The sequence below is a fragment of the Truncatella angustata genome (assembly GCF_020726525.1).
Source record: "Truncatella angustata strain MPI-SDFR-AT-0073 chromosome Unknown BKA67scaffold_4, whole genome shotgun sequence".
NCBI classification, from domain to species: Eukaryota; Fungi; Ascomycota; class Sordariomycetes; order Amphisphaeriales; family Sporocadaceae; genus Truncatella; species Truncatella angustata.
In genome coordinates, this window is record NW_025763384.1 from 2719440 (window position 1) to 2744737 (window position 25298).

General features: G+C 49.5%; 9 protein-coding genes across 9 annotated transcripts; 6 read left to right on the forward strand and 3 right to left on the reverse strand.

The window, feature by feature from the left end:
* Window positions 1–1082, forward strand: BKA67DRAFT_517527 (uncharacterized protein; the record flags this gene model as incomplete). The annotated part of the gene is made up of 4 exons (XM_046097919.1): window positions 1–148; window positions 206–310; window positions 379–852; window positions 937–1082. Coding segments are annotated over 4 exons (873 nt in total), but the record flags the coding sequence as incomplete, so codon positions are not given.
* A 1301-nt stretch (window positions 1083–2383) lies between these two features.
* Window positions 2384–2884, forward strand: BKA67DRAFT_658843 (uncharacterized protein; the record flags this gene model as incomplete). The annotated part of the gene is made up of 1 exon (XM_046107350.1): window positions 2384–2884. One exon carries the CDS (start codon window positions 2384–2386, stop codon window positions 2882–2884), a length of 501 nt encoding a protein of 166 aa, XP_045958823.1.
* A 1818-nt stretch (window positions 2885–4702) lies between these two features.
* BKA67DRAFT_565540 (kinase-like domain-containing protein) lies at window positions 4703–5982 on the reverse strand. Its single transcript, XM_046102816.1, has one exon. It carries the CDS (start codon window positions 5832–5834, stop codon window positions 5022–5024), a length of 813 nt encoding a protein of 270 aa, XP_045958824.1. The 5' UTR covers window positions 5835–5982; the 3' UTR covers window positions 4703–5021.
* A 3123-nt stretch (window positions 5983–9105) lies between these two features.
* On the reverse strand, window positions 9106–11394 carry BKA67DRAFT_565544 (uncharacterized protein). The gene is made up of 2 exons (XM_046102817.1): window positions 11076–11394; window positions 9106–11010 (listed from the first exon to the last, which is right to left on the reverse strand). The coding sequence occupies exons 1-2, from the start codon at window positions 11176–11178 to the stop codon at window positions 9422–9424; spliced, it is 1692 nt and encodes a 563-aa protein (XP_045958825.1). The 5' UTR covers window positions 11179–11394; the 3' UTR covers window positions 9106–9421.
* A 294-nt stretch (window positions 11395–11688) lies between these two features.
* On the forward strand, window positions 11689–12354 carry BKA67DRAFT_658846 (RNA polymerase, subunit omega/K/RPB6; the record flags this gene model as incomplete). Its single annotated transcript, XM_046107351.1, has 3 exons — window positions 11689–11741; window positions 11867–12259; window positions 12318–12354. The coding sequence occupies 3 exons, from the start codon at window positions 11689–11691 to the stop codon at window positions 12352–12354; spliced, it is 483 nt and encodes a 160-aa protein (XP_045958826.1).
* Window positions 12355–14341: 1987 nt separating this feature from the next.
* Window positions 14342–14879, forward strand: BKA67DRAFT_592649 (uncharacterized protein; the record flags this gene model as incomplete). The annotated part of the gene is made up of 3 exons (XM_046104859.1): window positions 14342–14437; window positions 14499–14647; window positions 14708–14879. 3 exons carry the CDS (start codon window positions 14342–14344, stop codon window positions 14877–14879), a joined length of 417 nt encoding a protein of 138 aa, XP_045958827.1.
* A 607-nt stretch (window positions 14880–15486) lies between these two features.
* BKA67DRAFT_592636 (esterase D) lies at window positions 15487–16642 on the forward strand (the record flags this gene model as incomplete). The annotated part of the gene is made up of 3 exons (XM_046104857.1): window positions 15487–15651; window positions 15818–16441; window positions 16565–16642. The coding sequence occupies 3 exons, from the start codon at window positions 15487–15489 to the stop codon at window positions 16640–16642; spliced, it is 867 nt and encodes a 288-aa protein (XP_045958828.1).
* A 243-nt stretch (window positions 16643–16885) lies between these two features.
* On the reverse strand, window positions 16886–17577 carry BKA67DRAFT_517428 (putative calmodulin; the record flags this gene model as incomplete). The annotated part of the gene is made up of 2 exons (XM_046097903.1): window positions 16886–17316; window positions 17385–17577. 2 exons carry the CDS (start codon window positions 17575–17577, stop codon window positions 16886–16888), a joined length of 624 nt encoding a protein of 207 aa, XP_045958829.1.
* Window positions 17578–21597: 4020 nt separating this feature from the next.
* BKA67DRAFT_283069 (spindle pole body interacting protein) lies at window positions 21598–24701 on the forward strand. Its single transcript, XM_046095958.1, has 3 exons — window positions 21598–22549; window positions 22606–23838; window positions 23895–24701. The coding sequence occupies exons 1-3, from the start codon at window positions 21677–21679 to the stop codon at window positions 24312–24314; spliced, it is 2526 nt and encodes an 841-aa protein (XP_045958830.1). The 5' UTR covers window positions 21598–21676; the 3' UTR covers window positions 24315–24701.
* The last annotated feature ends 597 nt before the right edge of the window (window positions 24702–25298 follow it).

The window sequence follows — 25298 nt, forward strand, 5'->3', positions numbered from 1 at the left end:
AACGATGAGGAGGAAATCCCCAAGGGTCCCGTCAAGACGGTCGACAAGACCCAGCCGCGCACCACCAAGCGCAACGTCGAGCCCGTAGCCCCTGCCGCCCCTGCTACCGCCAACACTGGTCGCCGAGGCCCCGGAGGCAACGAGGGAGGTTCGTGCAAGAGATAGCACCTTGTATCTTTCGAGCAGCAACTAATTCCACCAAAAGCTTTCCGTGACAGAAACGCCGGTCACTCCGCCAACCAGCGAAGAACCACCGAGGAGGCTTCCCGCGGAGGTCCCCGAGGCGGTCGTGGTGCCCGTCAACGAGGTGGTATGTTGGATCCCCGCTCACCATTATTTCTCCACCTTGCTGTAGCAAACTCGCTAACCCATACCCAGGACGTGGTGGTGGCTACCCCCGCGACCGCGATGACCGCCACGCTAGAGGTCTCCCTGGCTCCGAGAAGCAGGGTGCCCAATCCTGGGGCGCCCAGGAGGGTGAGGCCGAGCAGAAGGATGAGCAGGCCGGTGAGGCCATTGCTCAGACTGAGCTGAAGGAGGCCGTTGTCGAGGATGCTCAGGCTCCCGAGACCCCCGTCGAGCCCGAGGAGAAGAAGCTCTCCTACGATGAGTACCTTGCCCAGCAGGCCGAGAAGAAGGCCGCTCTTGGCGGCGACCTCGAGGTTCGCAAGGCCAACGAGGGAACCAAGACCGACAAGAAGTGGTCCAACGCCAAGGCCCTTACCAAGGAGGAGGGTGAGGACTTCATTGCCAGCAGCGGCGGCAAGACCAAGCGTGAGCGTGAGCGCAAGCAGAAGCAGACTCTCGACATCGACCACACTTTCCAGGAGCAGAACCAAAACCGTGGCGACCGTGGCGACCGTGGCGACCGTGGTGACCGTGGTGACCGTGCTCCCCGTGGTGGACGTGGTGGTCCCCGTGGTGGTCGTGGCGAAGGCCGTGCTCCCCGTGGTGACCGCGGCGGCGACCGTGGCGACCGTGGTGAGGGCCGTGGTCGTGGTGGTCAGCAGCGTGGTGGCCGCAACGAGAACGTCTCGCTGAACCCCACTGACGAGCGCGCTTTCCCCAGCCTTGGTGCTTAAGCGTCCAAGAAACACGATTCCTCGTCGACACACGGACACGGAAACAATGACGCCGGTCATTGATTGCTGAATATTCATGATATTCACGTTTAGGCATGTGGGCAATAGCCAGCTGCTGAAATATAGTTGAAACTTGGCAACGCTCTGCAGAGCAAAGTTGTCACGATCCTCAAAATGAAAAATGAAAAGTCCTTTCCTCCGATCATCGCGTCCGGTGTGGAAAAATGGTTGGCCATGTAAGGAGGCCATTTCGTTTGCATTGTACGGTAGATTCGGCTGTTAAATTGATTTCCTTGATTCTAGTTGACCTGCTCTCCACCAACATGACCGTGACTAAGACTCCGTGATATTTTAATGGAAGATATACCACGACCTGAATAAAGCGATCGTATAGTTCTGCCTAGTCGTATAAACGAACAAAATTGCCGACATGATAGGAACATAATAATCTCTTTGCTGCTTTGTTGCCACATCAATCACTCTAGTCTAGCATCAAGTTGACTATACTGCCTGGTCTGGTTATTCGTCTTATGATTCCGTGCTTGAGTATTGGGCATCAATTTGGATTCTGTGTCGACGTGATGGATTATTCATGACAATTGCGCCTAATCGATCCCGGTAGCAGTACTAGTTGCAGTCGGCCGCGCATGATAATAACCAGCTCGCCATTGATACATCGTACCACCTATCGGTTTTAAAACCATAACGCAGGTGTCCCAAGGGTCGTTCATAAAGAACAAAGTCTGCAATTGAACAAAAGGGTAAAGTCCCATTGATTTTGATCTTCAGTGTGAATACAAACCTTGAAATGATAGGTGTCGTTGGGGTCGCTGGTGGAAGTTAGCTTCCTGATATTGTTCGAATTATGTTGATCTTCTTGAAGGGAGTCTTCTTGCTCCGAGATTGTAGTGATACAGCTTGACAGATACAATCGACAAAAAAGAAATCTACAAGATGATGCCACTTTAGACTTCGTGCTTCATTGATAATAAGGACGTCGTTGAGCGAAGACAAAGTCCAGCCGTACAATGCGTACTGTATTAACAAAGGCATTTTTCTTTAACTACCACGTCTGTAAGGAGAAAAGTATTGTCTATATAAACACCACATCTCCTTCTCGATCCAAAGCCAGAAAAAACACAGGGCACATCAAACTCATCTAACTCACAAGCTCGAAAGACCAGAAAACAGGCATTTTTCATCTCAGAGCTTGTAAGTACAAGTCTCATCTGATTCCAAATAGTCCAACCATCAGCTGTATCATACTCACACAGCAACATTCGCTCAAAAAGGCAAACAAGATGTCTCCCTCCAACAAGACCACCCACCGTGGGGCTGAGCAACCTACTGTTGCTTCCAATCCCAGACATGAAACTACCACTCTGCCCAACTTCACCTTCGGATTCAGCAGCGCATCCGCTTTCGACTTTCACATACTCCCCAGCCCCACCCGACTACCTCCCGTCGTCAGGCGCGAAGACGCTACGATAGGCACCCGGCCTGAACCTGCACTGCAGTGGGAGTCAGACCTGGAGTACTGCATCGAGGCAGGGACGGTCGGCGAGCTGGACGCCGAGCGCGGATGTGCTTGCCGCTCTTCCACTACTCCCCCCTCCCCTCCTCGTGTTCCAGCCCATACTCTTTATCCCCCTCCTTCTCCTCCTTGTGGTCTTACTCCTCCGTCTCCCCCGTCCAGTCCTCCTCACACCAAGATAAATGGTGCTACATTCTCCCCCCCCCCTCTTCCTCTTCCTCCACTTCTCGCGGGAAGGCGGGCGTTGATGGCGTCCCGAAAATTCTAATCCGCAGGACCCATAATCCCGTGTCCCCGGGGGGGAGAATCGTCTTGTCTCCACGATCTCCGGCAGTCCAATGTGAGCCCGGAAGTTTCATTCCTAGCGATGATGATAAGTTGTTGAAGGTTGGGACCTGGAAGCACGAGGAGGCGTTTGAGAGGCCTTGAGTACCATGGCTACGTTTGGAAGTAATCAGGCGAGTGACGATAACATGTGTGTATGGTTAGGTGAGACAAAACATACGGACGGACAAAAGATAGAAATGTAATTACCAGATAATAGATTTGTGTTCAATGGGGAATTATATTTGCTTCATCTGCTACCGAAAGTGAAAATGTCGCACCAGACTAGTGTAGACAAGGTCACATACAAATGCAAAAACATGCAACACCGGGAACTCCCCAGTGATCACCCAACTGAGTACTAACCCAGTGCGTATAGAACTTATCGCTACGCCGCACCCCTCTGAAGGATTGCTTAGTTACGATCTTGTGCGCTCGAAACGCATTAAACACATGTTTTTTCGTCTTGCACCATCTTTACTTTGTGCCCCAGCAATGCCACGACCGAGTGCTCGAAATAGCAGTGTAAAGTTTTGGTACAACGAACCATAATCGATCTCACGATATGCCAGTCGACCAAGTCACACCGGATAATGGAATATGAACTGCATAAACATCTGCACGAGTTGCAACACAACCTTACGGGAGGTGGATGCAAGATATCTTCAGAATCTTCACGCCAAAGCTTGCTGCCTTCTTGGGAGCCTTGCTATACCTGTTGTAATTTGTATTATTAAGCAAGTACCCGGTGATGCTTCAGGATCGGCCAGTGTTTCTGCTGTGTAGATGATGTGAACTGATCTAAACAGCCGGGTCTTAACGTTTTGCCTCGGCTGATTGGCAAGCAATACGGTGTCTGTCACCGAAATGCGGCTGATCCTCCCATCGCCCTTATACTAAAGACTGATGAGGATCGAATGTCAAAGTAGACAGTGACAGGGACAATAAGTGTAGTTCGTGTGTCAAAGTCGAGGTCTCGGTTTTTATTGCATCAATCTGCCCCCATATAAGAGATAGGTATAAAAAAGTCAGTACCCAGTTCAATATTATCTAAGCTGAAGAGACCTTATAATATGAGTTTGAGCTATGTTTGAACAGTACGTTGTGGTCAGATTTATAAGTAAAGATGGCGAGTTCTGGTAGACGAGTAGATTTTCAGTACAATGGGCTGTAAGTGTCCGAGGACTTGTGGGAACCGCTTTGCGTAGTATAATTTGTTTCCTGGCATACCAGGGCCCCTTGCCAGAACAAGTGGGACAAGCTAGAGCCATTTCACGCCTGAGAGGCTGACAGGTACTCATGTGATGCTTTGTATAGTATTTTATTGCACTAATTCACCCATCTAGCCGGGTTCCTGCCCCAATCAGACCTCGGGAAACCTGCTTGTGGGGCCAATTTTATTCTTTGATCTATATAGTAAGATCACAAGTAGCGGCTTGTATAATTAGTGTATAGATATCTTAGAACACTTGCAAAATTCGTATTCGGGCTAGTAGTTACACACGTATCTAACAAGATAATGCAAACATATTTAATTACTAGCCATATAATCATTACTACGTTGGAGCGGCTATCCAGAAGGTCTACTTCGATATGCAGAAGGTCTCTAAGCCTAATCGGATACCCAAATCTCCTCAAGGCATATAATTAAATTAGCAGTACTTCACGAGGCTGAAGGGGACTTGAAAGAGATCACCAACATCATCACAGAATTGATGATTTTCATGATAATGGTGACGGCTTTTAGAATTATTTTGGCTATGTGTGTTTATCCAAGATTAAAGCAATAATTCGCCAATTCGCCATCTCCTTCGTACGTACTTCTTCGATTTGAGAGCTATCACTTATAAAGCTATTGCAATTTCAAAGCGATGTCGAAGCCCTCCTATTTTTGTCTTGGTAAAGCGTCTGTGACGCGGCTTCTCATATCAAAAAGAACAGTGTCCTTAAGGTCTCTAGAGGTTAATAGCGGCGACGAGGTTGGCGCTCTATTACTACGTCGCACGAAGATTGCTGCACTCTTTCCTTACTTGACTACTAATAGGAGTATTGTGTGGTCACACGCGATGAGACTTGATGATCTAACACCTTGTCAAGTCTCGCTTTGGGTCCATAAGCCACTCCCGAATCAATTCTAGCCCGTAAATATCATGGCTGCAATGCGAAGTACTGAACGGCTTTTCCTGCCACTCAACCGTCCCTCCCTGCATCAATCTTGCCCCAAATGGCTGACAGCACCCGAAATCGATTAGAACCGGCATGTTTTCCGTGTCCAACATAATGTTACTTGGTTTGAGATCGTTGTGCGCTAACCCTAGTGAATGTAGATGGTGTATTGCCGACTCCAGCCTCGCCATAAAAACCTCTACAGCCAGGTTTCCGCACGCCTTTTGGAAATACTCTACCAGAGTATACTCGTATCGTCTCAAGGCTATTCCTGTCAGGCGGCCGTCTCTTTGGTAGCATCCGTAGTACTGGGCGATGTTCTTGTGAGGCGCCCGTGAGATCTGCTCCACGATCTTTGCCTCAGCCAGGAAAATATTACGAATCCAATGGTAATCACCATCCTCGATCCACATGAAAGACGGCCGTTTGGTGAATATATTGACGTCTGACGCCCAAGTAGATGGTAAGATTGTCAGTTCTACACCTGCGCTTAGGTCTGGGTATATCTTTTCGTCTGGCACTCGTTGTAAGGCTGGTATCACCTCTTCTATCTTGGTATCGAGCCTGCTCTTAGGTACGATTGCAACATATGCATCGCCATTTTCGTAGATTTTCCAATACGTTGCGAAGACTGGTTGATTTGTTTGCTGTGTTTCCACTATTCCGCTAATATCGGCAAACGACTTTATATCGTCAGGATGTGTGATGCTACCAATTGGTGCTGTCATGGTGGAGAAGCTTGCGAAGGAAATGAAGAGCAAAGTTCGGTTGTTCAGTTCATAGGGTCAAAAACAAGGATGGGCACTCAATGATACAGTTACCAAAAGAGCGAAGATGTGATACACAGCGAATCATTATATACTGTAGGGAATTGGTAAGCTGCTGTTGCTACTTCAACCCCGCATTCGACATTCCAGGTACGCAAGAACTAGGGTAAGCTGAAGCACTTCCGCATGCGGTGAAGTGCGATGGCAATTTCAACTTCACCTGCTGTCTTATGGCACGTCTGACGGTAATGCTGCTTTTGTTGTATTTTACACCATGGCTTACGTTGACAATCGTCCCATGCCAAGATGCTCAGGAGCTTTCCAGGTGGATTAATATTGGTAAGCGCACACACACCAACGAAGCTTTCCCATGCATTATATGTTGGTCGACCTCTACTTGACTACGTGCATTCCACTGGATTGCCTATGATGAAGCCGTTTGCGTCTTGTATCTCGGGTGGCGATGATCATCGGCATGTGACAAATATTGCGTTGGTGTTTCCTTTCAATTCCCTTTTTGGTGAGGATACGTTGCTACGATGGCATTTCAGTCTGTCCAGATTCGTCAATCCTTGGCGCTTTAATGCTTGGGTGTGCATTTGTTTCGTGGTGCCACTTTGCAATGAAGTTACAAGCATGTATCAACGCAAGAACACGTTGGAATCAGGCCTTCTCCAGTGGTGATTGTTAGTTTCGATTTTTTTTCCCTTGTTGAATGCGTTTCTGTAGCTAAAGGAGCAATAGAAAATTCTAGTATATAAGTCTTCCACTTTCTGTAATTTTATATTTGAGTTCGATCGTCACAATCGTTTATACGTTATCATCATTATAGACCAACCGCTGAAATCACTTACGAAAGCCCAATATGTACGTTATAACATATCTGGTTGGATGGTTGTCTAATTTTGTATTAATGTTGCTATAACAGGTGCTCACAAATAACTACTATGAAGACCGTCTATGGACCCGGCGGTGTTATGTCTGAGACGACTACTAGGAAATCAACGAAAGATGACTTTTTCGCGGATGCGTCAAGTCATACGAGAGAGTTTCTTTTATTTCTGTCACAAATTCTTTTTTGAAAAAAAAAAATTTGAAAAAAAAAGGGGGGGGGGGGAGGGAGAGCACTAGGTTAGGTTAGGCTGTAGGTCGGAGAGTTATTACTATTACTGTTCGGAAGTGTTCGTTTATCATTATTTTTAAGTTCCTTTTTCCATAAGAATTATCACCCTCGGCGCAGAAGAATCACATTCATTTGTTCTTACAAATAGCATCTCAATTTCATGAAAGCTGCTACTGGCATTAATTACACCGAATTTAGTTTTGCGTATTTCATCATTACCGTAAGACTTGCACTAAAGGAAGGGTAAGGGTCTTGATAAATTTGGCGTATACAGCCTAGAGCCTTGTGTTTCAAGGACTCATTATTTATGCACTCTTATCGAGGGCTTATATTACCATGGTGTATGGTTTCTGTGGTCGGTCCTGAGCCAGTCTAGGAGCAAGGGACTAAGAGACTTTTCCGGCCATAGGAGCCTCCAAGAATATGCTGTGCATTCACTAAACAAGCTGTTAGAACCAGCTATATTCGCAGTACAGTCTCAGCGCGTCTTGAATTTACTCTTTCTAACATCACAAGGACCTCGCTAACGTAGTAGTGCGACGACTGTTTCGCGGGAGTTCACCAATCATATCTTTTGAAAGTACCGCTGCGCAGTCTACTCCGAACGTGCCCTCGTTAATTTTGTGCGTACTTTATTCTTTGTATTGTTGAACTATAAAATACTCTACTCTCGCTTCCTCAAAGAACCCATACTCAGCAGTAAAATATTCCTTGCATTGTGTTTAGAAATGGAAAGCAACACGCTTCGAAAACCCTTGACGCATTCCGCTCCAAGAGTAATGTCTGTTATAGGACGACCATTACTAAGGGCTGCTATTGCGTGAACGTGAAATCAAGAAACGGAGCAGAGTAGATATAGGAGACTGCTTGAAATGTAGTGATTTGACAAATAGACAATTGCGTTCACGATCGGAATATATTAGTAAATGTGTCGGTTTTACCTTAATTCAGAAAAGAGAAACCTTGATCTAGGCAGCATATTAAGTGAATTGTGCTTCGAATTGTAACAACATCTTAGCGGGCATGGTTAACATAAATCATTATCCAGTTTAGCTATAGCACCACTTGATGGAGGGAAATATGTTAACACTATCTACGTACCGGCTATCGACTATAGACTATCGAAAATCTGTAAGGTATAGTACGCTAGGAAGTTGTGTAAAGGTACAATGAAGAGCCGATAATGACGGTGTCAGTAGAACAGCATTGCAATCGCAGTTGACAACTAGTAACTAGTAAAATAATTTTATTTTTTTAGTCTCTCGACTGAGTGACTGAGTTATGAATATCTAGTTGAGAGTGAGGTTAACGCTGAACCTTTCCACTTGTAAATCTTATAAGGGGCAGAAGTTCAAACTAAGGCTGTGAAAGTTGGGCGTAGGCTTCTGATTAGCGCAGAACATATATCTGCTGGTAAAAGACTGTTAGCGATTGGACTAAGAGACAAATGCGAGAGCTTCTAGTCGACACCTCGATAAACGAAGAATAATCATTGCTTCGACTTCCTGAGTTAGTCAGACTCTAGCACACTCTGTGCAATGGAATTTTAGAACAATCCTTACCCTTGATAGCCTTTTATGCTTCCTTACGTCCTTTACTATAGATAGATAGCATGCAAGCTTTCAACATACCTAAAAGCGAATATGCCACATCTTCCTCTTACTTAGTTTGTCGATTGCGAATCCATGCTTCTCGTTCTAGGACAAGAAAGTTGGACAGAGGTGTGCCACATAAAACACCAGCAGGAATGCCCTGTGATAACGCAGATCAAAGGTCCAGCGACCTCTTATCGCCTCGCGCATCCCCTTCCTCCGAATAGAAATCAACCGTCTTCGGGGTGATGAGCTCTTAAGCGTGCATCGCCGAGTGAACCATCTACCAAGTAAGATTTCAGAATACCTGTTGCTTACCAGTTTTACCCTGCTAGGGGGAAATGCCTGAAAGATGCGAGCAAGTCGAATACACAATTATGAGTAGATATTGGAATGGTGTGACTAGGTGGCTCCCAAAACACAAATAACATATCTAATTTGAGCAGCAAACAAGGCACTGTTGTAGCGCGAATCACCCTACTTGGTAGTGTGATTTGAAGTGTGTTGATTCATGGAGCATAGATCTGGTCTGGCTATGGAAGCAATTAAACAGTCAAAGCGACAAAATAGCGAAGGTTCAGACACTGCTGCTGTTGTTGAATAACAAGTTTAATTTTGATTGCCAGATTCTTATGCAGATTCCATACTGCAGCTGATCGCTATATACTGTCCCCGAATCGCTTGCCATTTATCTACAGCGAAAAGCAAAGGGTATCATGGCTTTTCATGACCGTCTAGTATCGGTCGGACCGTTTTCATACGCCGTGAAAATGCCTTTTCCGTCTTAAATCATAACGCCGCCTAATGCAAAGGTGTGTTTCCTCTTGGTATTATTACATTCCTGCGTGCCTGAGCGCAGGATCAAGGAGGCCATTGAGATCGTTGGGCTCAATGAGTTGTCTCATCTCCATCTCATCATGTTGCCACTCTTGTTCGGCCTCTGGGAAGTAATCGGGGACATGTGGTGTTGCAGGGGCAGAGTAACCCCACTCTTCGCCCAACCCCGGAGTAACTGGCTGGCTACTAAACGGTGAATGCTGGCTGTGGAACGGCGAGGCCATCTCGAAGTTGAGGAAGCTGACATCGGGAACGTTGGGAATGGCTGGCACGTTGGGCATACTGAAATCCTGCGCAAGTGTGGCACCGAGGTTCAGGTCGAAGTGGGTTTGCAGATGGTTCTGCATCTCAAGCTGTTGGACGAACTTGAGGGGACAACCAAACCAAGAACAGCAGATGGTGCGCCGAGCCATCTCATTGGTGTTGGTGAGTTGGCCAAGCATGTCCTGAGGCGCAGAGGGCTGGTGACTCAATCTAGCGGGCGGGTCTGCTCTTGGTACGTCCAGATGGACATGGCGAATGTGTTTTTCCAGGCTGGCCTTGGTTGCGAACCCACCCTTACACCCATCGCTCAACGGCCAATTGGCGATCTTGGGATCCTTGGCGCTGGTTACATCAAACTCGCCGCAGACGAAGCGGTAGCCATCATGAAAACTCTTGATGTGAGCTTGCAGGTTGGATTGCTTGCTGAAGACCTTGCCGCAGTTGTCACGTGTACAAAGAACGTTCTTGCGGCCATCTTGGACAAGGCTGGCATGCTCCAATTCCGTGTGGGATTCCATGTCGTCTCGGCTGGGGAAGATGAGGTCGCAAAAGGTACAGCTGATGTGCGACTTCTTCATGTGCTGCTGCAGCTGCTCCATGGTCGGGAAGCCGGTGCGATTCGTCGCGTTGTCTTCCAGGTCCTTGTTGCATTCCTCACACCAAAACTTGATGTCGGCGTGCTCCTTCTCGGTGTGGCGTCTGAGGGAGGAAGCAGTATCGAAACCGGCTATACAGCCCTCGTGCTTGCACTGGAAGGCGGGGACCTTGAGGTGCTCTGCGCGAATGTGGCGCTGTAGAGTCTGGTGTTTGCGGAAAGATTGGTTGCAGGGAGGGAAGTCTCGGCAGCGAAAACGTTCCTGGCCCTCGTGAACGAGCTGATGACGGCGGAGACGGGTGCTGGTCAAGAAACTCTTGCCACAGTCGGGCTCTTCGCAGATGTGTTTTCTCTCAGTCGAGTGGGAACCGCCGAGGTGCTGTTTCAAGTGTTTCTCCTCGAGGTAGGACTTGTCACAGCCGTCGTGGGGACACTTGAAAGGCCGCTCGTTGGTGTGGGAGCGCAGATGAGCGGTCAGGCGGGCGGGCCGATTGAAAGCCTTTTCGCAGCCAGACCAAGTGCATTTGATGGTCTTGAGATCCGAGGGGAACTTCTTCCTGGGCGACATGCCAGACATGGGAGTCAAGGGCGTAGTTGCTGAACCGGCAGCTGAGACGTTGTCGGCGTCGTCGTCGTCGCGGTCATCGTCATGGTCGTCGTCATGAGCGAACGTAGAGACGTCGGAATCCTTGGCATCATCGCCGTCATCAAGGTCGGGATAGACCTCTGGGGGCGAAACATGTTAGCTGTTGTGAGGGGCGGGCCGCCGGTTCAGAAAGGCAGGATCTCACCATCTACCAATTGAGTCTCCTTGAGCGTGCTTTGTGCCAGACGCCGACTCCGCTTGACCTGCGCTGGAGGGTACTCTTCGGACTCGGGGGTCATTCGCTTCATGGCTGTTGAAGGCCAGGCCGGCGATGTCAATGTGTTTTGGACTGGGTTCGATGCGATTCGACTCAACTCGGCTCGATCCGATGTGATCAGAATGTCACATAATGGAACCTCTCAAGAAGACCCGAGCCGGCGACTGTTGGTTTGGAAGAGCAATTCTTTGGGAGGGACCCCTCCAGAGGAAAAGTGAATTTGAGGTTCGGCTTGTGAATTTCCTGCGCTAACTCACAAAATTTAGTGGGGCCTCTCCCATTAGCTCAGAAGGGTCCCTGCCAGCGGTGCTAATCAGTGCCTTATCGGTGCCACCGGGCCTCTATCGGGCCAATGAGACACGAGCCACCAGCCACAGCTTCTCCATCCCGCGTTGGAGCCTTGGAAGACTTTCTTCCCGTTCGCGTCGGCTTCTTCAGCCTTGCGATAGAATTTTTGCATTCCACCGTTGTCCAGCTTTGTCCACGCCAGCCACGACCTCGCTGAGAACCCCATCCACTCAAACCACTCAACTCGCCCATAATGTCTGACTACGGCGGCGGTGACGACGATGACAGAGTCGATGATGTCGGCGGGTGAGTCTCCCCTTTGTCCTTTTCTTTTGCTTGTCCCGCCCCTTGCCAAATGCGCTTGCGGCATGACATGGCATGGCATGGCATAGGCATGGCACAGCACAGCATAGCTGACACCGCGGCAATAGCGACGAACCCATGTTCGACGACGAGGAAGAGGTCGTGGACGATTTCGACGACGAGGTCCCCGAAGACGACGATGGGTACGGGAAGTCCCGCGCTGAGGCAGAAGAAGACAACGTCGTCATCTCGGGCGATCCCTCTGCCAATGCCAACCGCGCGAGGCAAACAGAGAAGGCCCACAAGGACAAGAAGATCCCCAACGAGGAGCGGAGCACCACACCATATATGACCAAGTACGAGAAGGCCCGCATTCTGGGCACCCGCGCTCTGCAAATCTCCATGAATGCCCCGGTCTTGGTCGATCTCGAGGGCGAAACAGATCCTTTGCAGATTGCCATCAAGGAGCTCCGCGAGAAGAAGATCCCCCTCATTGTCCGCCGATACATGCCTGACGGATAGTACGTGCACCTATAACTCAACACCACTTTGAACCAGGCGACGCTAACACACCTTCAGCTACGAGGACTGGACATGCGAGGAGCTTCTGCAATAGACGAGTCAACACGTGCTGAATTTGGGTGGCTGTCCCTCGGAATTTACCCTCCATGTCGCAGTGCTGGGATGTGGTGCAGTTGACATGGATAGTGGAACGAGAAAAGGTGCATTGAGCGAGGCGTTTTCTGGTTTGCTTCTAGGAATATAGCAATTCTCCTGAATCGCTTTCCCTCGCCATCGACCAGGTGTTCCTGATGCTTGTAGCAGCCCGAGTAGTGCCCTCCCGGTTCCTTGAGCGCCTCAACATCCGAAGTGAGCACCCCACGTGGGAAACATATGGCACCGTGGACCGACCGCATAAACCCCCCGGGGGATATCCTCCACCACGCTATTTCGACATGGCTTATAGGCAGTCGAATCGCCGCTTGACGAAGTCCTGTCGAGATCATGCAGGAAATGTGATAGCGGCATCCTCGAATGATAGGACGCCTACAATTCGTTGCCACCAGCTGGGTTACGACAAGGAAGATAATGCAGCAGACAGTTTGCCCGGCATGGGTTGCAATCATGGTGCCGTTTCTCGCGCTCAAACAGGAGTACAGCGAAGCCTTGCTTTCAAACCGTAAGCTAGCTTGGCAATAATCCTATTTTTGACCAAATCATGATTGTTTGTACTACATTTGACCGATTTATAAAAAAATAATTAAAAAAATTAAAAAAATTTAATTTAATTTTAAGGATATGGCCAGTATGTAAATGGGAGAGATGTATCACGTATGCTTGAGCTCTGATTTACAAGATGGTCAAGAAAGAGGATTGACCTGATATTTCCGACGATGAACATTTATCCCTTAGAATGGCATCAAGAAGTGTTGCTCAAAGGGCGACGAAATGCTCGTGATCATAGTAGCCCTACAACTGCAGCCGTATGCATGCATCATCATTGACTGGCCTCATTGTTAGACAAAGAAAGGAATTCGGCATCCAACTAATCTGTGACATATTATATGCTTCTCCACTTTCTGTTCATCTGCTACATATGTACAGTATGCACGTATATGCGACCGGGATGTACTCTAATTGCTTAATTGCCAACTTGGACTCTGTATTGGCTGGTGCTCTCAGGCCCTTCCTTCTGTGCCCCACAAGCAAATGACAAACGTTCAAATCCCACAGAACAGTACCTTCCTACCAGCCTCCCCCTGAAGCCCTGGAGCCCGTTCTCAGTGTACCAAGGTTAGTCATTACGAAAAGAACAAGCATATCCGTTGCAATTTTTGTAGACACATGTTACGCCTTGCCATGACGTCTTTTCCCTAATGTCATCTGTCAAAGCCAACGAGCATCTACCACATCTAGTAATCTATCACGTCGGGTATTTTGTACACTTGTCACGATGACACGATATCAGGCACAAAGCGTGCAGACTGCATACTTTCGAACACGAGATTTCGTTCGGAGGATATCTGCAGGATCTGCCAACCTGACCCAATAGGAATCCGACGCAAGCCCGCGGTTTGGTTGCAGGATTCCGTATCTGAATCTGACAAAGCCGCATGCAGTATGCCGGTGCCCGCCTCCCCAACAGGCAGTTCCTATTCGCCGCAGCCCCGGAACTGTCAGCGGGGAATTAGATGGCTGGGGTCTTTTCGACCTTTTCCCATCCCTAGCTTTCTCTGCCATGAATAGCAAGGGCAGTCTTCTGATAATGTAACACTGCCGTATGGAGCCCGTCTCTACCGTGTTCGTCAGAAATCCCATGGTGATCCTGGTCTCACCAGGCAGCTTTCTTTCATGCGGATGGTTGGTATTTCTGGGGCCATTTAGTATACGCCGAGCACAGTCCATGTACTTGACGTCGTTGGTCTTGGCACTCAGAATCTAGTCAAAGCAGTTGAAACTCAATACAAATAGGTCTTGCATTCCACAAGGCTTCGCTTACAAGAACATGCTTCCAGTCTGCAACGTTGGCTCTTGCAAATTATCCCTTATACAGAAACAAGAAACAACCCTTTCGACCAGAACTCAATTTTCCAGTAGTCATCATGCAAATCTTCACGATACTGGCGAGCGTCCTAGCTGCGGTCGTCTCGATATCGGCAGCACCAACAACAGGAATGGCAAAACGCGAGATTGGAGGTGTACGCCACCCTCATCCCTTTGCTTGACATCTCAGCAGCATGTCTAACATCCGACTCGTAGGTACTCATCTGCCATGGCGCGAACGCAACAGGAGATTGTCACTACGAGGTGTATTCCCTGCAAGACTGCCACGACCTTCCCGCCGGGCTCTCTGGCAATGCGTCGACCTTTGCACCTGATGGAGATGCCTTCTTCTGCTACCCTCGAGCGTAAGTGCTTTCCACACAATTCGGCTTGTCTAAGGATTTCCTGTCTGATCAGCTCTGCAGAGGCAATTGCTCGCAGATCTGCACATCGCCCACGGGCTGTACGTTCGGTGCTGTCTCCTTCTACAACCCCGTCAAATACGACCTGAGCTCGATAAAGTGGGATACCTTGATCAAGTCCTTCAGCTGTCACCTGAATGCGACGACAACACCCTGGCCGTCCTCCAAAGCATAGGTTTTAGACAACCTTGTGATAACCTAACGATCTCATCACACGATGCGATTGACGATAATAATTATGCTTCATACATGAGCGGAAGCAGCAGTGTTACGGCATGCTACGGCATGCCACGACGACCATGGGAATGTAAAAGTGGATAAACAACAAATACATTAGCGGCGCTCCGGGGGTTCGGCGTTCGTCTTGGCTTATGACGCCAGGACTATGTATTCAGCGGGACCCAACAGCTTAATTTCTCCAAGACGGGCGCTTCACAGCGGGGTAGTGCCCCATCTGCCGGGAGGGGTGGACGGCCGACTGACCCGATCAGGTGTCGAAGCTAGGTATTAATGGAACAGATCGGATCTCCCGAGCTTGGGTATCTTGGAAAGGAATGCTTTACTGTACATATTTGGCTTTGAAAAGTCTTAATCCATTGTAATTGAATATCCAACAAGAGCCGCGATCGTCGTGTTTCTATCCTAGGCCCCAAGCGGTACGTTTGTCGAACCAGCTATACTACCTATACTCGACTCTTTCCATTGTCGTGTACTCCAATTGCATGCTTCGCAGCGTTCAAACATCGACAGTCCGCTTATTCAGCTCCAGACCAATCCTCACGATGTCTTTCGAGACTAAAGCAACGATTGCCAGCTTCGGCGGAAAGCTGCTGAAGCTTTCCCACCAGTCTTCGAGCACTAAGACGCCCATGGATGTCAACCTGTACCTACCTCCCCAGGCCAAGACTCAGAAGGTCCCTGTCCTGATCTTCTTATCCGGCCTGACTGTAAGCTCTCTGTTTCCTCTAAACAAAAACATCTGCTGCATAGTCATGCTCCTATCAAGGAAGCAATGCCGGGGCATCGAGTCGAATCCACGGCTGAGCCGCAGATCATGGATCTACTCGCAAACAAAACATCAAGAATGCTGACAGAACCTTCCCACCAAAACAGTGCACGCCCGCAAACTGCTCCGAGAAGGGCTTCTTCCAGGCGGCGGCCTCGGCGGCCGGCATCGCCATCGTGTACCCGGACACGTCGCCGCGGGGCGCGGACCTGCCGGGGGAGACGGACTCGTGGGACTTTGGGGCGGGGGCCGGGTTCTACATCGACGCGTCGCAGGAGCCGTGGTCGCGGCACTACAACATGGAGACGTACGTGGGGCAGGAGCTGCCGTCGGCGCTGTTCAGCAGCGAGCAGGGCGCGCAGCTGGACGCCTCGCGGGTCTCGCTCACGGGCCACAGCATGGGCGGGCACGGGGCGCTGACGCTGTTCCTGAAGAACCCGGGCAAGTACCGCAGCGTGTCGGCGCTCGCGCCCATCGCCAACCCCACGCGCTGCCCCTGGGGCGAGAAGGCCTTCTCGGGGTACCTCGGCGCCGGGGACAGGGAGGCGTGGAAGCGGCACGACGCGACGGAGCTCATCTCCGGGCCCGAGTGGAAGGGCAAGGAAGTCCCCGCGCTCATCGACGTCGGCACCGGCGACAACTTCTACAAGCAGGGCCAGCTGCTGCCGGAGAACCTGGAGAAGGCCGTCGAGGGCAACGGCGTCAAGGGCGTGACCGTCAGGTATCAGGAGGTGAGCTGAGCCCCCCCTTCCCCCCCATCCTTCTTCCTTCCGCCTCCACTGAGTTAGCCCCCCTTTTTGAAGAGTGGTGAGCGGATGTTGGGTTGTTTATGATGCTGATATGAGTTGTTCTAGGACTATGACCATTCGTACTTTTTTATCTCCTCGTTTGCCGAGGATCATGTCAAGCACGCCGCCAAGTATCTGTTTTAGACTCAGTGTGATTACAAGAGACTGCAGAGATAAAAATAGAAATAAAAATAGGTTGCAATTACACCTGAAGTCTGGTCAAGATTCGTGGTTGCAATGCGGAAAACATTTGTTGTTCTTCCAGACCACCCGTGATTGTTTCCTCCGGTGCCAATGTATCCATATCCATATTCATGCCAGTCATATACATGCTCCCAAATCATGGCTATAATTCAACCCCGAACGCCTGCTTGTTCGCTCGACCGACTATTCATCACCCCCTTCAGAGCCACCATTTGTAGCAGGGTCCGCTGGTCCGTTGCCGCCCACAATTGAGTTGACAAAGTCCTGGTACTTGAAGACCTCTCCCTTCTTCCGCGAAGCCCCCGCTGTCATGGTGCTCTTGGTGAAGGCCCTGCGACCACTGAAGCTAGCCATGATCTTCTCGACCTCGCCCGGCGTCAGCGCTCTCTCACCGGGCTCAGGCGCCGTGTTCAGCAATGCGTCCCGCAGTTCGGCCAGGTCGACCTGTCCGCTATCATCGTCGTCAAAGGCAGAGAATGCTGACAATAGCTCGCTGCTGGGCGACATTGCTGATAGCGTGTTCGCTATGCTGTTGAGGAAGACGGCAAGGGTCATGGTCTGTGACCCGCCCGGCGGAAAGAACTGGGACAGCTCTGATTGACTCGACGAAAGACCTATAGGGGGCAGTTTTAGTTCCAGCTTCCGTAGTGGAGCGCATGGTGCACAGCCATGCCCGACGTACCTAGTTGGTTCAACATGTCAGCGACGTCGTCTCGATTGACGGTTCCGTCGCTATCCCTATCCAATATTTGAAAGCCGTCTCTGAGGATGCGTAGTTGTTGTGGTTGCAATTGCGAGAGTGCGTTGCCCCCCGATGCAGGCACCGGGAGCTGAGTCCTGATCTGGGCGGGCGACCCTAAGCGCTGGGAAGCCATGATACTCTCCGGCTGAGGCAATGGCCTCGGTGATCGTCTGGGTTCTGGCGATAAGGGGATGATGGCGGGTAGAGAATCGTTTCCGAGTCGCGAAGGGGTTCGAAGGTGGCTAGATGCGGGCGCGACTTTGGAAGGCGAGGCCGGGGGTGTGGACTGTCTGAAAGGTGACGATGCGGCGGGAGATTCTGGTCTGCGGAAAGGAGAGCTTCGAGGTGAACCGTAGCCCAGAGGTGATGGTTTGTATGCAGCTGACATAGCCTGGGGGTTAGAGGGAAATGATTTTAGTGTATACTCTCTAAAGGTCTTCTCCACCTCGATCGTCATACCATGATGTAAGTTGGCAGAAGCGGTGTCTGGACTAAGTGTCTTGGTTGCGTTGCTAGCTCATGTAAACAAAGCGGTCTGTTGCGTGCGAGAAAGGCAGTCAATCGTGGAGACGACGAGGGTAGAGTTTACAACGTGGATATGGTCTTGTCACGATTTTTGTGAGACGTGCTGCCAAGTAGAGTGCATGGACGACAGATTGTCGTGAAAAGTATCCTGCCGTTCCTGATGTTACTCGTGGGGGTGCTACTCATGAGTGGTTGATGGGAATGAGGCTATCGGCCAAAGTAAACAAGGTGACCAGACAACGATAGCCTCGCCCCTGCGGCGGCAGACGTGGATGGCACGGATCACAATGGTCTGGGGCTAGATTACGGAGTAGACTAACCATTTTACCCCACTTATGCAAACCCCCCCCTTTTGCAACACTATTTCCGGGGTTCCCGAAACTATACTTCTAACTTCGGATAACGTTTTCAAAGCAATTTCATAGTAACTCGATTATGATAATTAATCCTATCGTCTTCTACGTGCCTTTTTACGTGTAGATGGTGTCATTGTGACGAAAGAGTCAATAGGAAGCTGATCTTCGTGCGGCATTTCACGTAACCTCTTTTCCAACTTGTCTTGCGCTGATCGAATATCTGGCAAGCTACTGAACACCTTGTTGGGATCTTTTTCGACTGTTTGACGTTTATCTGGTTTGTATTTACCAAGTTCAGTATCGAGGATGAAGTTATCTTGGTGTGTTGTTGCTATTTCAACACTCATCAAGTCGATGGTTTTGACGCCTTTCTTGAGTAGCATGCTCACGTCCCTTGGTAGCCCTGGGTATTGACGTAATACGTGAGAGACTTGATCCCTATATTCTTTCGAGGTTTCTGGTGTAAATGGAATCACTTTTAATTGATCTTTCGGTTGTGGTGGTGTGATAGGCCTTGAAGGAATGGTAGGAGGGAAGAGCTCTGTATCCTCAAGTACTTGTGAAGGATCTGGGGGCCATATACCAGTCTTCTTCCAACCTGATTGTATGATCTCCTCTGTAAAGGCATCTTGAACAGCCAAGCCATAAGCTTCTAGCATTCTTTGCTTTTGAATAGGTCCTGTTGCTTGCATTCCTTGATATTTGGCCAGTCGTTGATGATACTTCCATTTGAGGGACGAGAAACACGACTTATCGAGTGGTTGTAAAGCTTCACTGGTATGAGCTGGTAGGTATACAAGAGCGATACGCATCCTATACGCTAACAACATGAAACGGGGGGATACGTGGGTATTATGGCCATCGAGGATGAGCATCCGCCACGATTTCGGACGGCGACTTGACTCTCGAGGTTTGGTTTCAGGACCGAATGTATCCTCTAGCCATTCACAAGCAATTGTGGTGTTTGTCCATCCTTTCGGACTTGCTGTGTATTCTTGTTCTTCGAGATCTTGTGGTAGCCATTGTGCTTGAAGATGTGTGCCTTTTAATATATAGACCACGGTGCCATGAATACCCAACGCGCTTACGTAGTGTAGCGCGGTCATCCAACCAGTTTGTGGTGACTTCTTTATACGTGATCGACGAGATCTCGACGTTCCTACGACTGTTCCATTACGATTCTCTCCTTCTTGAACACCAGTTTCATCCCAATTGTATGTATCTTCGGGCTGTATATCGTAATAGGTTCGAGTACGGTCGACGTATAAATAAAAGTGTTTTATGGACTTGGAATTGATACCATCGATTCGATCAGCATCAACAATACGTCCTACTTTAGTCTTGAGGTTATGATGGCGATTCAAGAACTTATCTACCCAATTACGACCAATCTTCACAGCTTCGTCAACGGGTCTGAGCCCTGACGCGATCTCACAAGCGAATTCTCGCACGATTTTCTTAGCCGGAGCACGTCCGCAACGTTCTTCGTGTAATATCCATTCGGTAAGCTCTTGTTCTTGAAGATTTGAGAGTATTTGATCGCCTTCGTGGGCTCGTGAATGTGGTTGCGATCCTTTCCTTCTTCGTGATATAGTGGAAGCCACTACTCCAAAGCCGCGGGCTGCGCGACTCTGAAATTCGCCGTTTTCGACCAAATTAATTGCTTCTTGTAAGTCGCGTTCCTTTGTTTTACCCATATTGTGAATATAGTATCAATTGAACAAAAGGTGGTGAAGGAATCACGTAGTTACAGTTCAGAGGGAATCTTCGACTTCTCGGAAATTGCGTTGCAAAAGGGGGGGATTTGCATAAGTGGGGTAAAATGGTTAGAGGTTGGCTGTTTGGATGTTTGGCCTGGAAGTCCAAGCTCCCAAAACCGCCAAAAAGCGTTGGCCTTGGCGCGAATACCGAGACGCAGGGTCCCCGTCCCACTGTCGCTACCAATGCCACTACCACCACCGCCACCGCGACGGTGCAAGTAGCTTATTTACCTACAGCCATTTGTTTATTGTAGGTATGGAGTCAGGTTGGTTCCGTACCTACGGACTTGTGAAAAAGAGAAAGAACAAAGTCGTCGGACTGTAGCTCGTGAGTTAGGACGAAAAGATGAGAGAGCTTCCACATGCCGTCTAGGTACGCTTCATGCTACATACCATGAACAAGTACAATAATGGGCACATGAGCTAGTGCAAGAGTGTGCTTTGCACGTGCTGTTGCGATTTTCGACTTTTCTCACACCTTTTGGACAAACTACACCAACCTACAGCATTGTTCATCAGGCCCTTGGAATTGTCCTCGAGTCAGGTTGCTGACTGGCTGAAGGAGGAAGCAATGGCACTGGTGTGGCATCCATCAGGTTTCTCTCACAGTAGTCGTTGGCGCTAACTGCAGATATGGGTTTAATTTGAGATTGAGTTCTCCCCTTGTACTTGTAGTTGGCACCAAAAACTTCCACGAACATTCCATTTCTCTTCGCAAATTATCTTCAGCAGGGGTAATTTTTTTTTAGGGGTCCTGCACGTCAGCTTGTCACCATACTCTGTATGCTTTACCTGCGATGATGAACTTGATTGCCATGGAGGAATCTTTGCAGCTCCCATGACATGGTCCGATTTCTCAACATCATCTCGTTAGGAATTGGGGCCCCAAAACATGGCAAGGAAACAAGCAGAATAATAGCGTAGCAGATAGCCCCGTGTCTCTCGATCCGGTCGCTACTTTAGGCTTCCCATGCACCGACGCTTCCCCCCTCACTAACACCGACTTATCTACATACACCCTCATTCCTAGTCAAAAGATCGGCCGTCCTTCCTCAATCGCATGTTCTCCTGGTGGAAATGTTTCGTAATGGCACGGAATTGTGGGTGAAATGCACTAATAGCAAAGGATGGAACCAATACATTTGCGAGCGCACATAACGGCAAATCTCACAGCCTGCCACAGCATCCACGAATGGCAACGGATGGCGCTGATCTCCAAGACCCCTTTTACATCCCATCCCAATCCCATCCATAGAAATACTCCGGACAAAGTGTCTGAACCGGGGGCCCCCAATCCCAAAGGAGGTACACCACTTTCAGCCATAAGACGCACTGCACTGCACGGCACGGCACTGCGTTTCTGTCACTGTTACACGAAAAACTCCTTGTGCAGAAGCGACATCGTATTCTCGGCCCAATCGAGTCAAAGTTGAAACATTTCTGCTTCTGCGTTGCGACGATCTCTGCATGTACGCATCCCAAGTGTTAGAATACCTTGCAGGTGCATATCCAAACCCCGACCACACGACAGTACCAATACACGAAGCAGGCACCGTCCCGCACGGGACGGGCCACTATTAAGCTTTCCACTATGGCTTCAGTCTCGGGCACCGCGAGGCCGTACATACAGAGAGCAAACACCACCCAGACCATCAACAATGGCCATGCTCCCCCGGTAAATCACGGCCACCGTGCGTCGCTCTCCTCCTTCCCATCTTCGCGATCCCCCTCGGCAATGTCGCACCACTCGCGACCCTCGAGGTCACCGCAACCCCCCTTACAGGCCGATCTCGATCGAAACTCGAACCCGAGTTCGAAGTCGAACAAGACATCGTCCATCAGCAGCAGGACGGCATCATCCTCTCAGCACTCGTCCCTGGCGCCAGTGCCGAAGAGGGTCAATCCCGATGCCAACCCTCCGCGGCGAGTGAGGTCGCAGTACCCAAGAGGCTCGGCGGATAATCATGTGGAATACATCCTCGTCGCCTCGTTCGACATTGACCGGGGCCCGATCATGGAACACCAGTTTCCTGTTGCTATAACCGGAGATGAGCACATGCTGGCCGAGTTGATGTTGCCGGATCAGGCCCACGCCCGCAATCAGGACTGGACCATCTTCTTCCTGCACAAGGACAGCACACAAGAAGAGGATGAAGAGGAGGCTAAGAAGAAAAAAGCACGTAGAGCGCGGAGGAAGCGAAGGAGGGACCGGGCGGCTGGTCTAGTTAAGCACGATGGCGACGATACCGCCGATGAGGAAGACGACGACGACGATAACGACGACGAACATGATGACTTGGACGACGAATCTAGTGACGACGATGAGCCAGAAGGCGGAGAGGGCCCGCCTTTGGTGTACGTACTGAATCTGGTTAATACGAAGCACGACAAGACGGCCAAGAGAGGAGCGGTCGTGAAGGCCATGGCAATATGCACGAGACATTCTTTCCTGCACATATACAAGGTTGGTTTATGACATCATTTTCCACTCTGGAAGGCCGAATTGCTGACATCGAGAAGCCGCTTCTATTATTAGCGCTGGAAGAATACTTCAAGTCGCCTGTGCCAGAGACTTTATCGATGCTATACGATGCCGTCAACAGTATGGATTTGTCACTTATGCCAAAGCTGAGTCTTCTGGAAAGAAGCCTCTTGCTGGCAAGTGACAACAAAGATCTTTTCGTGGAGAAGTTCGCCCAGATGATTGAGATCCGCATGGCAGAGGATCGAAGAGGGTCGGTCACAGAACCGTTGGATGCAAACAGGAGCCCGCCAAAGCTGCAGGAAATCTCTCGTGCGGGCACAAAGGCTTATTTGGCTGGTTCATCTGGTCATGCTCTGCCTCGAGATACCCATGAGTTCGAAAGCAAGGTCCTCTACAAGGGTATTCCCATCCCCGTCAAGGTACCCACTGCTGTCATGCCAGAGACCGTGGGAGACTTTTCCATCATCAAGCTTATCCAGACCTTTTCGGAACCGCATGCAAAATCACCTCAACCTTTCTCGGTGCATCCCCACCTTACAACGAACGGACCGAATACTCATCCTATCATAGTGCTGGCCAACGCGCTGCTCACACAAAAAAGGATCATCTTTCTGGGCCATAACATGCCCTCAGGGGATGTTGCCGAAGCAGTACTTGCTGCATGCGCCTTGGCGTCCGGGGGCATTCTGAGGGGATTTACCAGGCACGCCTTCCCTTACACAGATCTGACCAAGATCGACGACTTGTTGAAAGTTCCTGGCTTCATTGCTGGGGTCACGAATCCCACTTTCGAGCTTCACCCGGAATGGTGGGACGTATTATGCGATATTCCCAGTGGGCGCATGAAGATTAGCAGCAGGACTGAAACCGCACCCATCACAGAGGGTCTAGTTTACTTCCAACAACAGCACCCTAGCTTTGCCAATTTGGTCAGTGGCTCATCGATATCCAGCGACCTGACCGGAGACGTGGTTTTTATGAACGATATTTTGAAAGGCATCGCCGCGAGGCTTGGCGAACGGGTCATTCGTGCGAAGTTGCGCGACTGGATAGTCAAGTTTTGCAGGATAGCCGCCGCTTTTGAAGAAAGTGTGTACGGAGCTAGTGCGTTGTATATTGGTGGCGACGACGCCGAGAACAGCAACATCGGGCTGAGTGGGCACGGATATGTGTGGGCAGACGATACCGCCAAGCAGAAGGAACTAGCAGGCAATGTGTGCAGGATCGAGGGTTGGAGAAACACTCGAAGCTATTACAGCTTCATCCAGGTACGATTCTGCTTCGAAGAAAACATCCCACGTCCAACCACTAACTCAACAATTAGGACCTCGCGCAGCTGTACACGATCAAGCCTCTCAAGGGGTTGGACCTGCATCATTTGCACGATCGTCTGCGCACACAAAAGCTCAACCCGTCTCAAAGTCGGGAGATCTACATGGCCTTCTCCAAACACGTTTACTCATACGACGAAACGTGTTTGCTGCTTACTGTCGCTCCCGAGTCTCATGCTGGGTTATTTTATCTGGCCTTGGGTCTCTTCCATAGAGACAAGGACGTGCGTATCAAGACTACGGAGCTTTTAGAGAGGATTAGCGAGCACCAAGCCGGGCAGCACTGGTGGAAAGGGCTCAGCCGATTTGAGAAACTGGCTTTCCATCGTATCAAGAGAGAGGCTGAGGCTGAAATGCGCATCAAGCTAGAGAAGGAGGGATTCAACGCCGAAGTTGATAAGAGAATCAGCTGATTGTGCTGCGGGACTCTTATTATCAACGGTTGGCTCGAAGTTTTTCGGAAATTGGAAGGAGATGATAAACGTGCAGAAGACCATTATGCTCGCGAGAGGTTGATTTTGTTCTTCTACTTTTTTTGCTGTATTGCTTCTAGATATCCCGACGTAAAGTGCTCTGTAGATGGGTGGAATTTCCGCTTAGCTTGTCAGCCGATCTATTTATATACCGGTTTACTTTTTCAGAACCTAAATGTTCAGGATCATACCGTCCGATATTCAATTCCTGTAAGTCGTACCAGAAAATCACTACGAAGCACATCTACAGGTACTAGTGAGTCCCCATACCATCGGGAGGTCTGTATATGTGACGCAAACAGTGATGTGGAGACTCATATGTATGTTTTAGTCCTAGTTCTTAGTTGACTTGTTATAATTATATTTCGCGGGTTTATGATGCCACTCACTCCTACTATGTAAGATATCGATTTCAATTGCATGTTGCTGATCGTCACGATCTCTGTTCTACATGAAGCCAATATCGCTAGAATGTCCATACGTCATAGTCGAATTTGGCGTTGCCTACAATATAACCGTTCTCCTCTTCATTTCTTCGTTGCATGGTTTTTATTATATTGTTATGCTTTTATGGATGTCCGTGACATCGAAAGTTGGCGCAGACCTTTGCAATGCACAATTTTTGAGTGCATCTCAAGCATAGGGAGAGTTCATTGGATTGGGCGCGACGCTTAGATCTTTGTGATATAATCACAGTTTTGCTATCGAAGTTTCTGTACCACACAGCACGCTCCAGTGGAGACACAAACGGGCAGCCGGGACCATTTGAGCTGGTGGAGAGTATAAGATACCACATATGAGATCAATTTAGATTTAGCACGTGGGGAAGAACTAAAGAACCTTGAGGAAAACTTCAGAGACGGCTCGAGGTATGCCCTTTGCATAATCGCGGGCGTGTCGTCGGTACGTTCGCACAAATAGTAC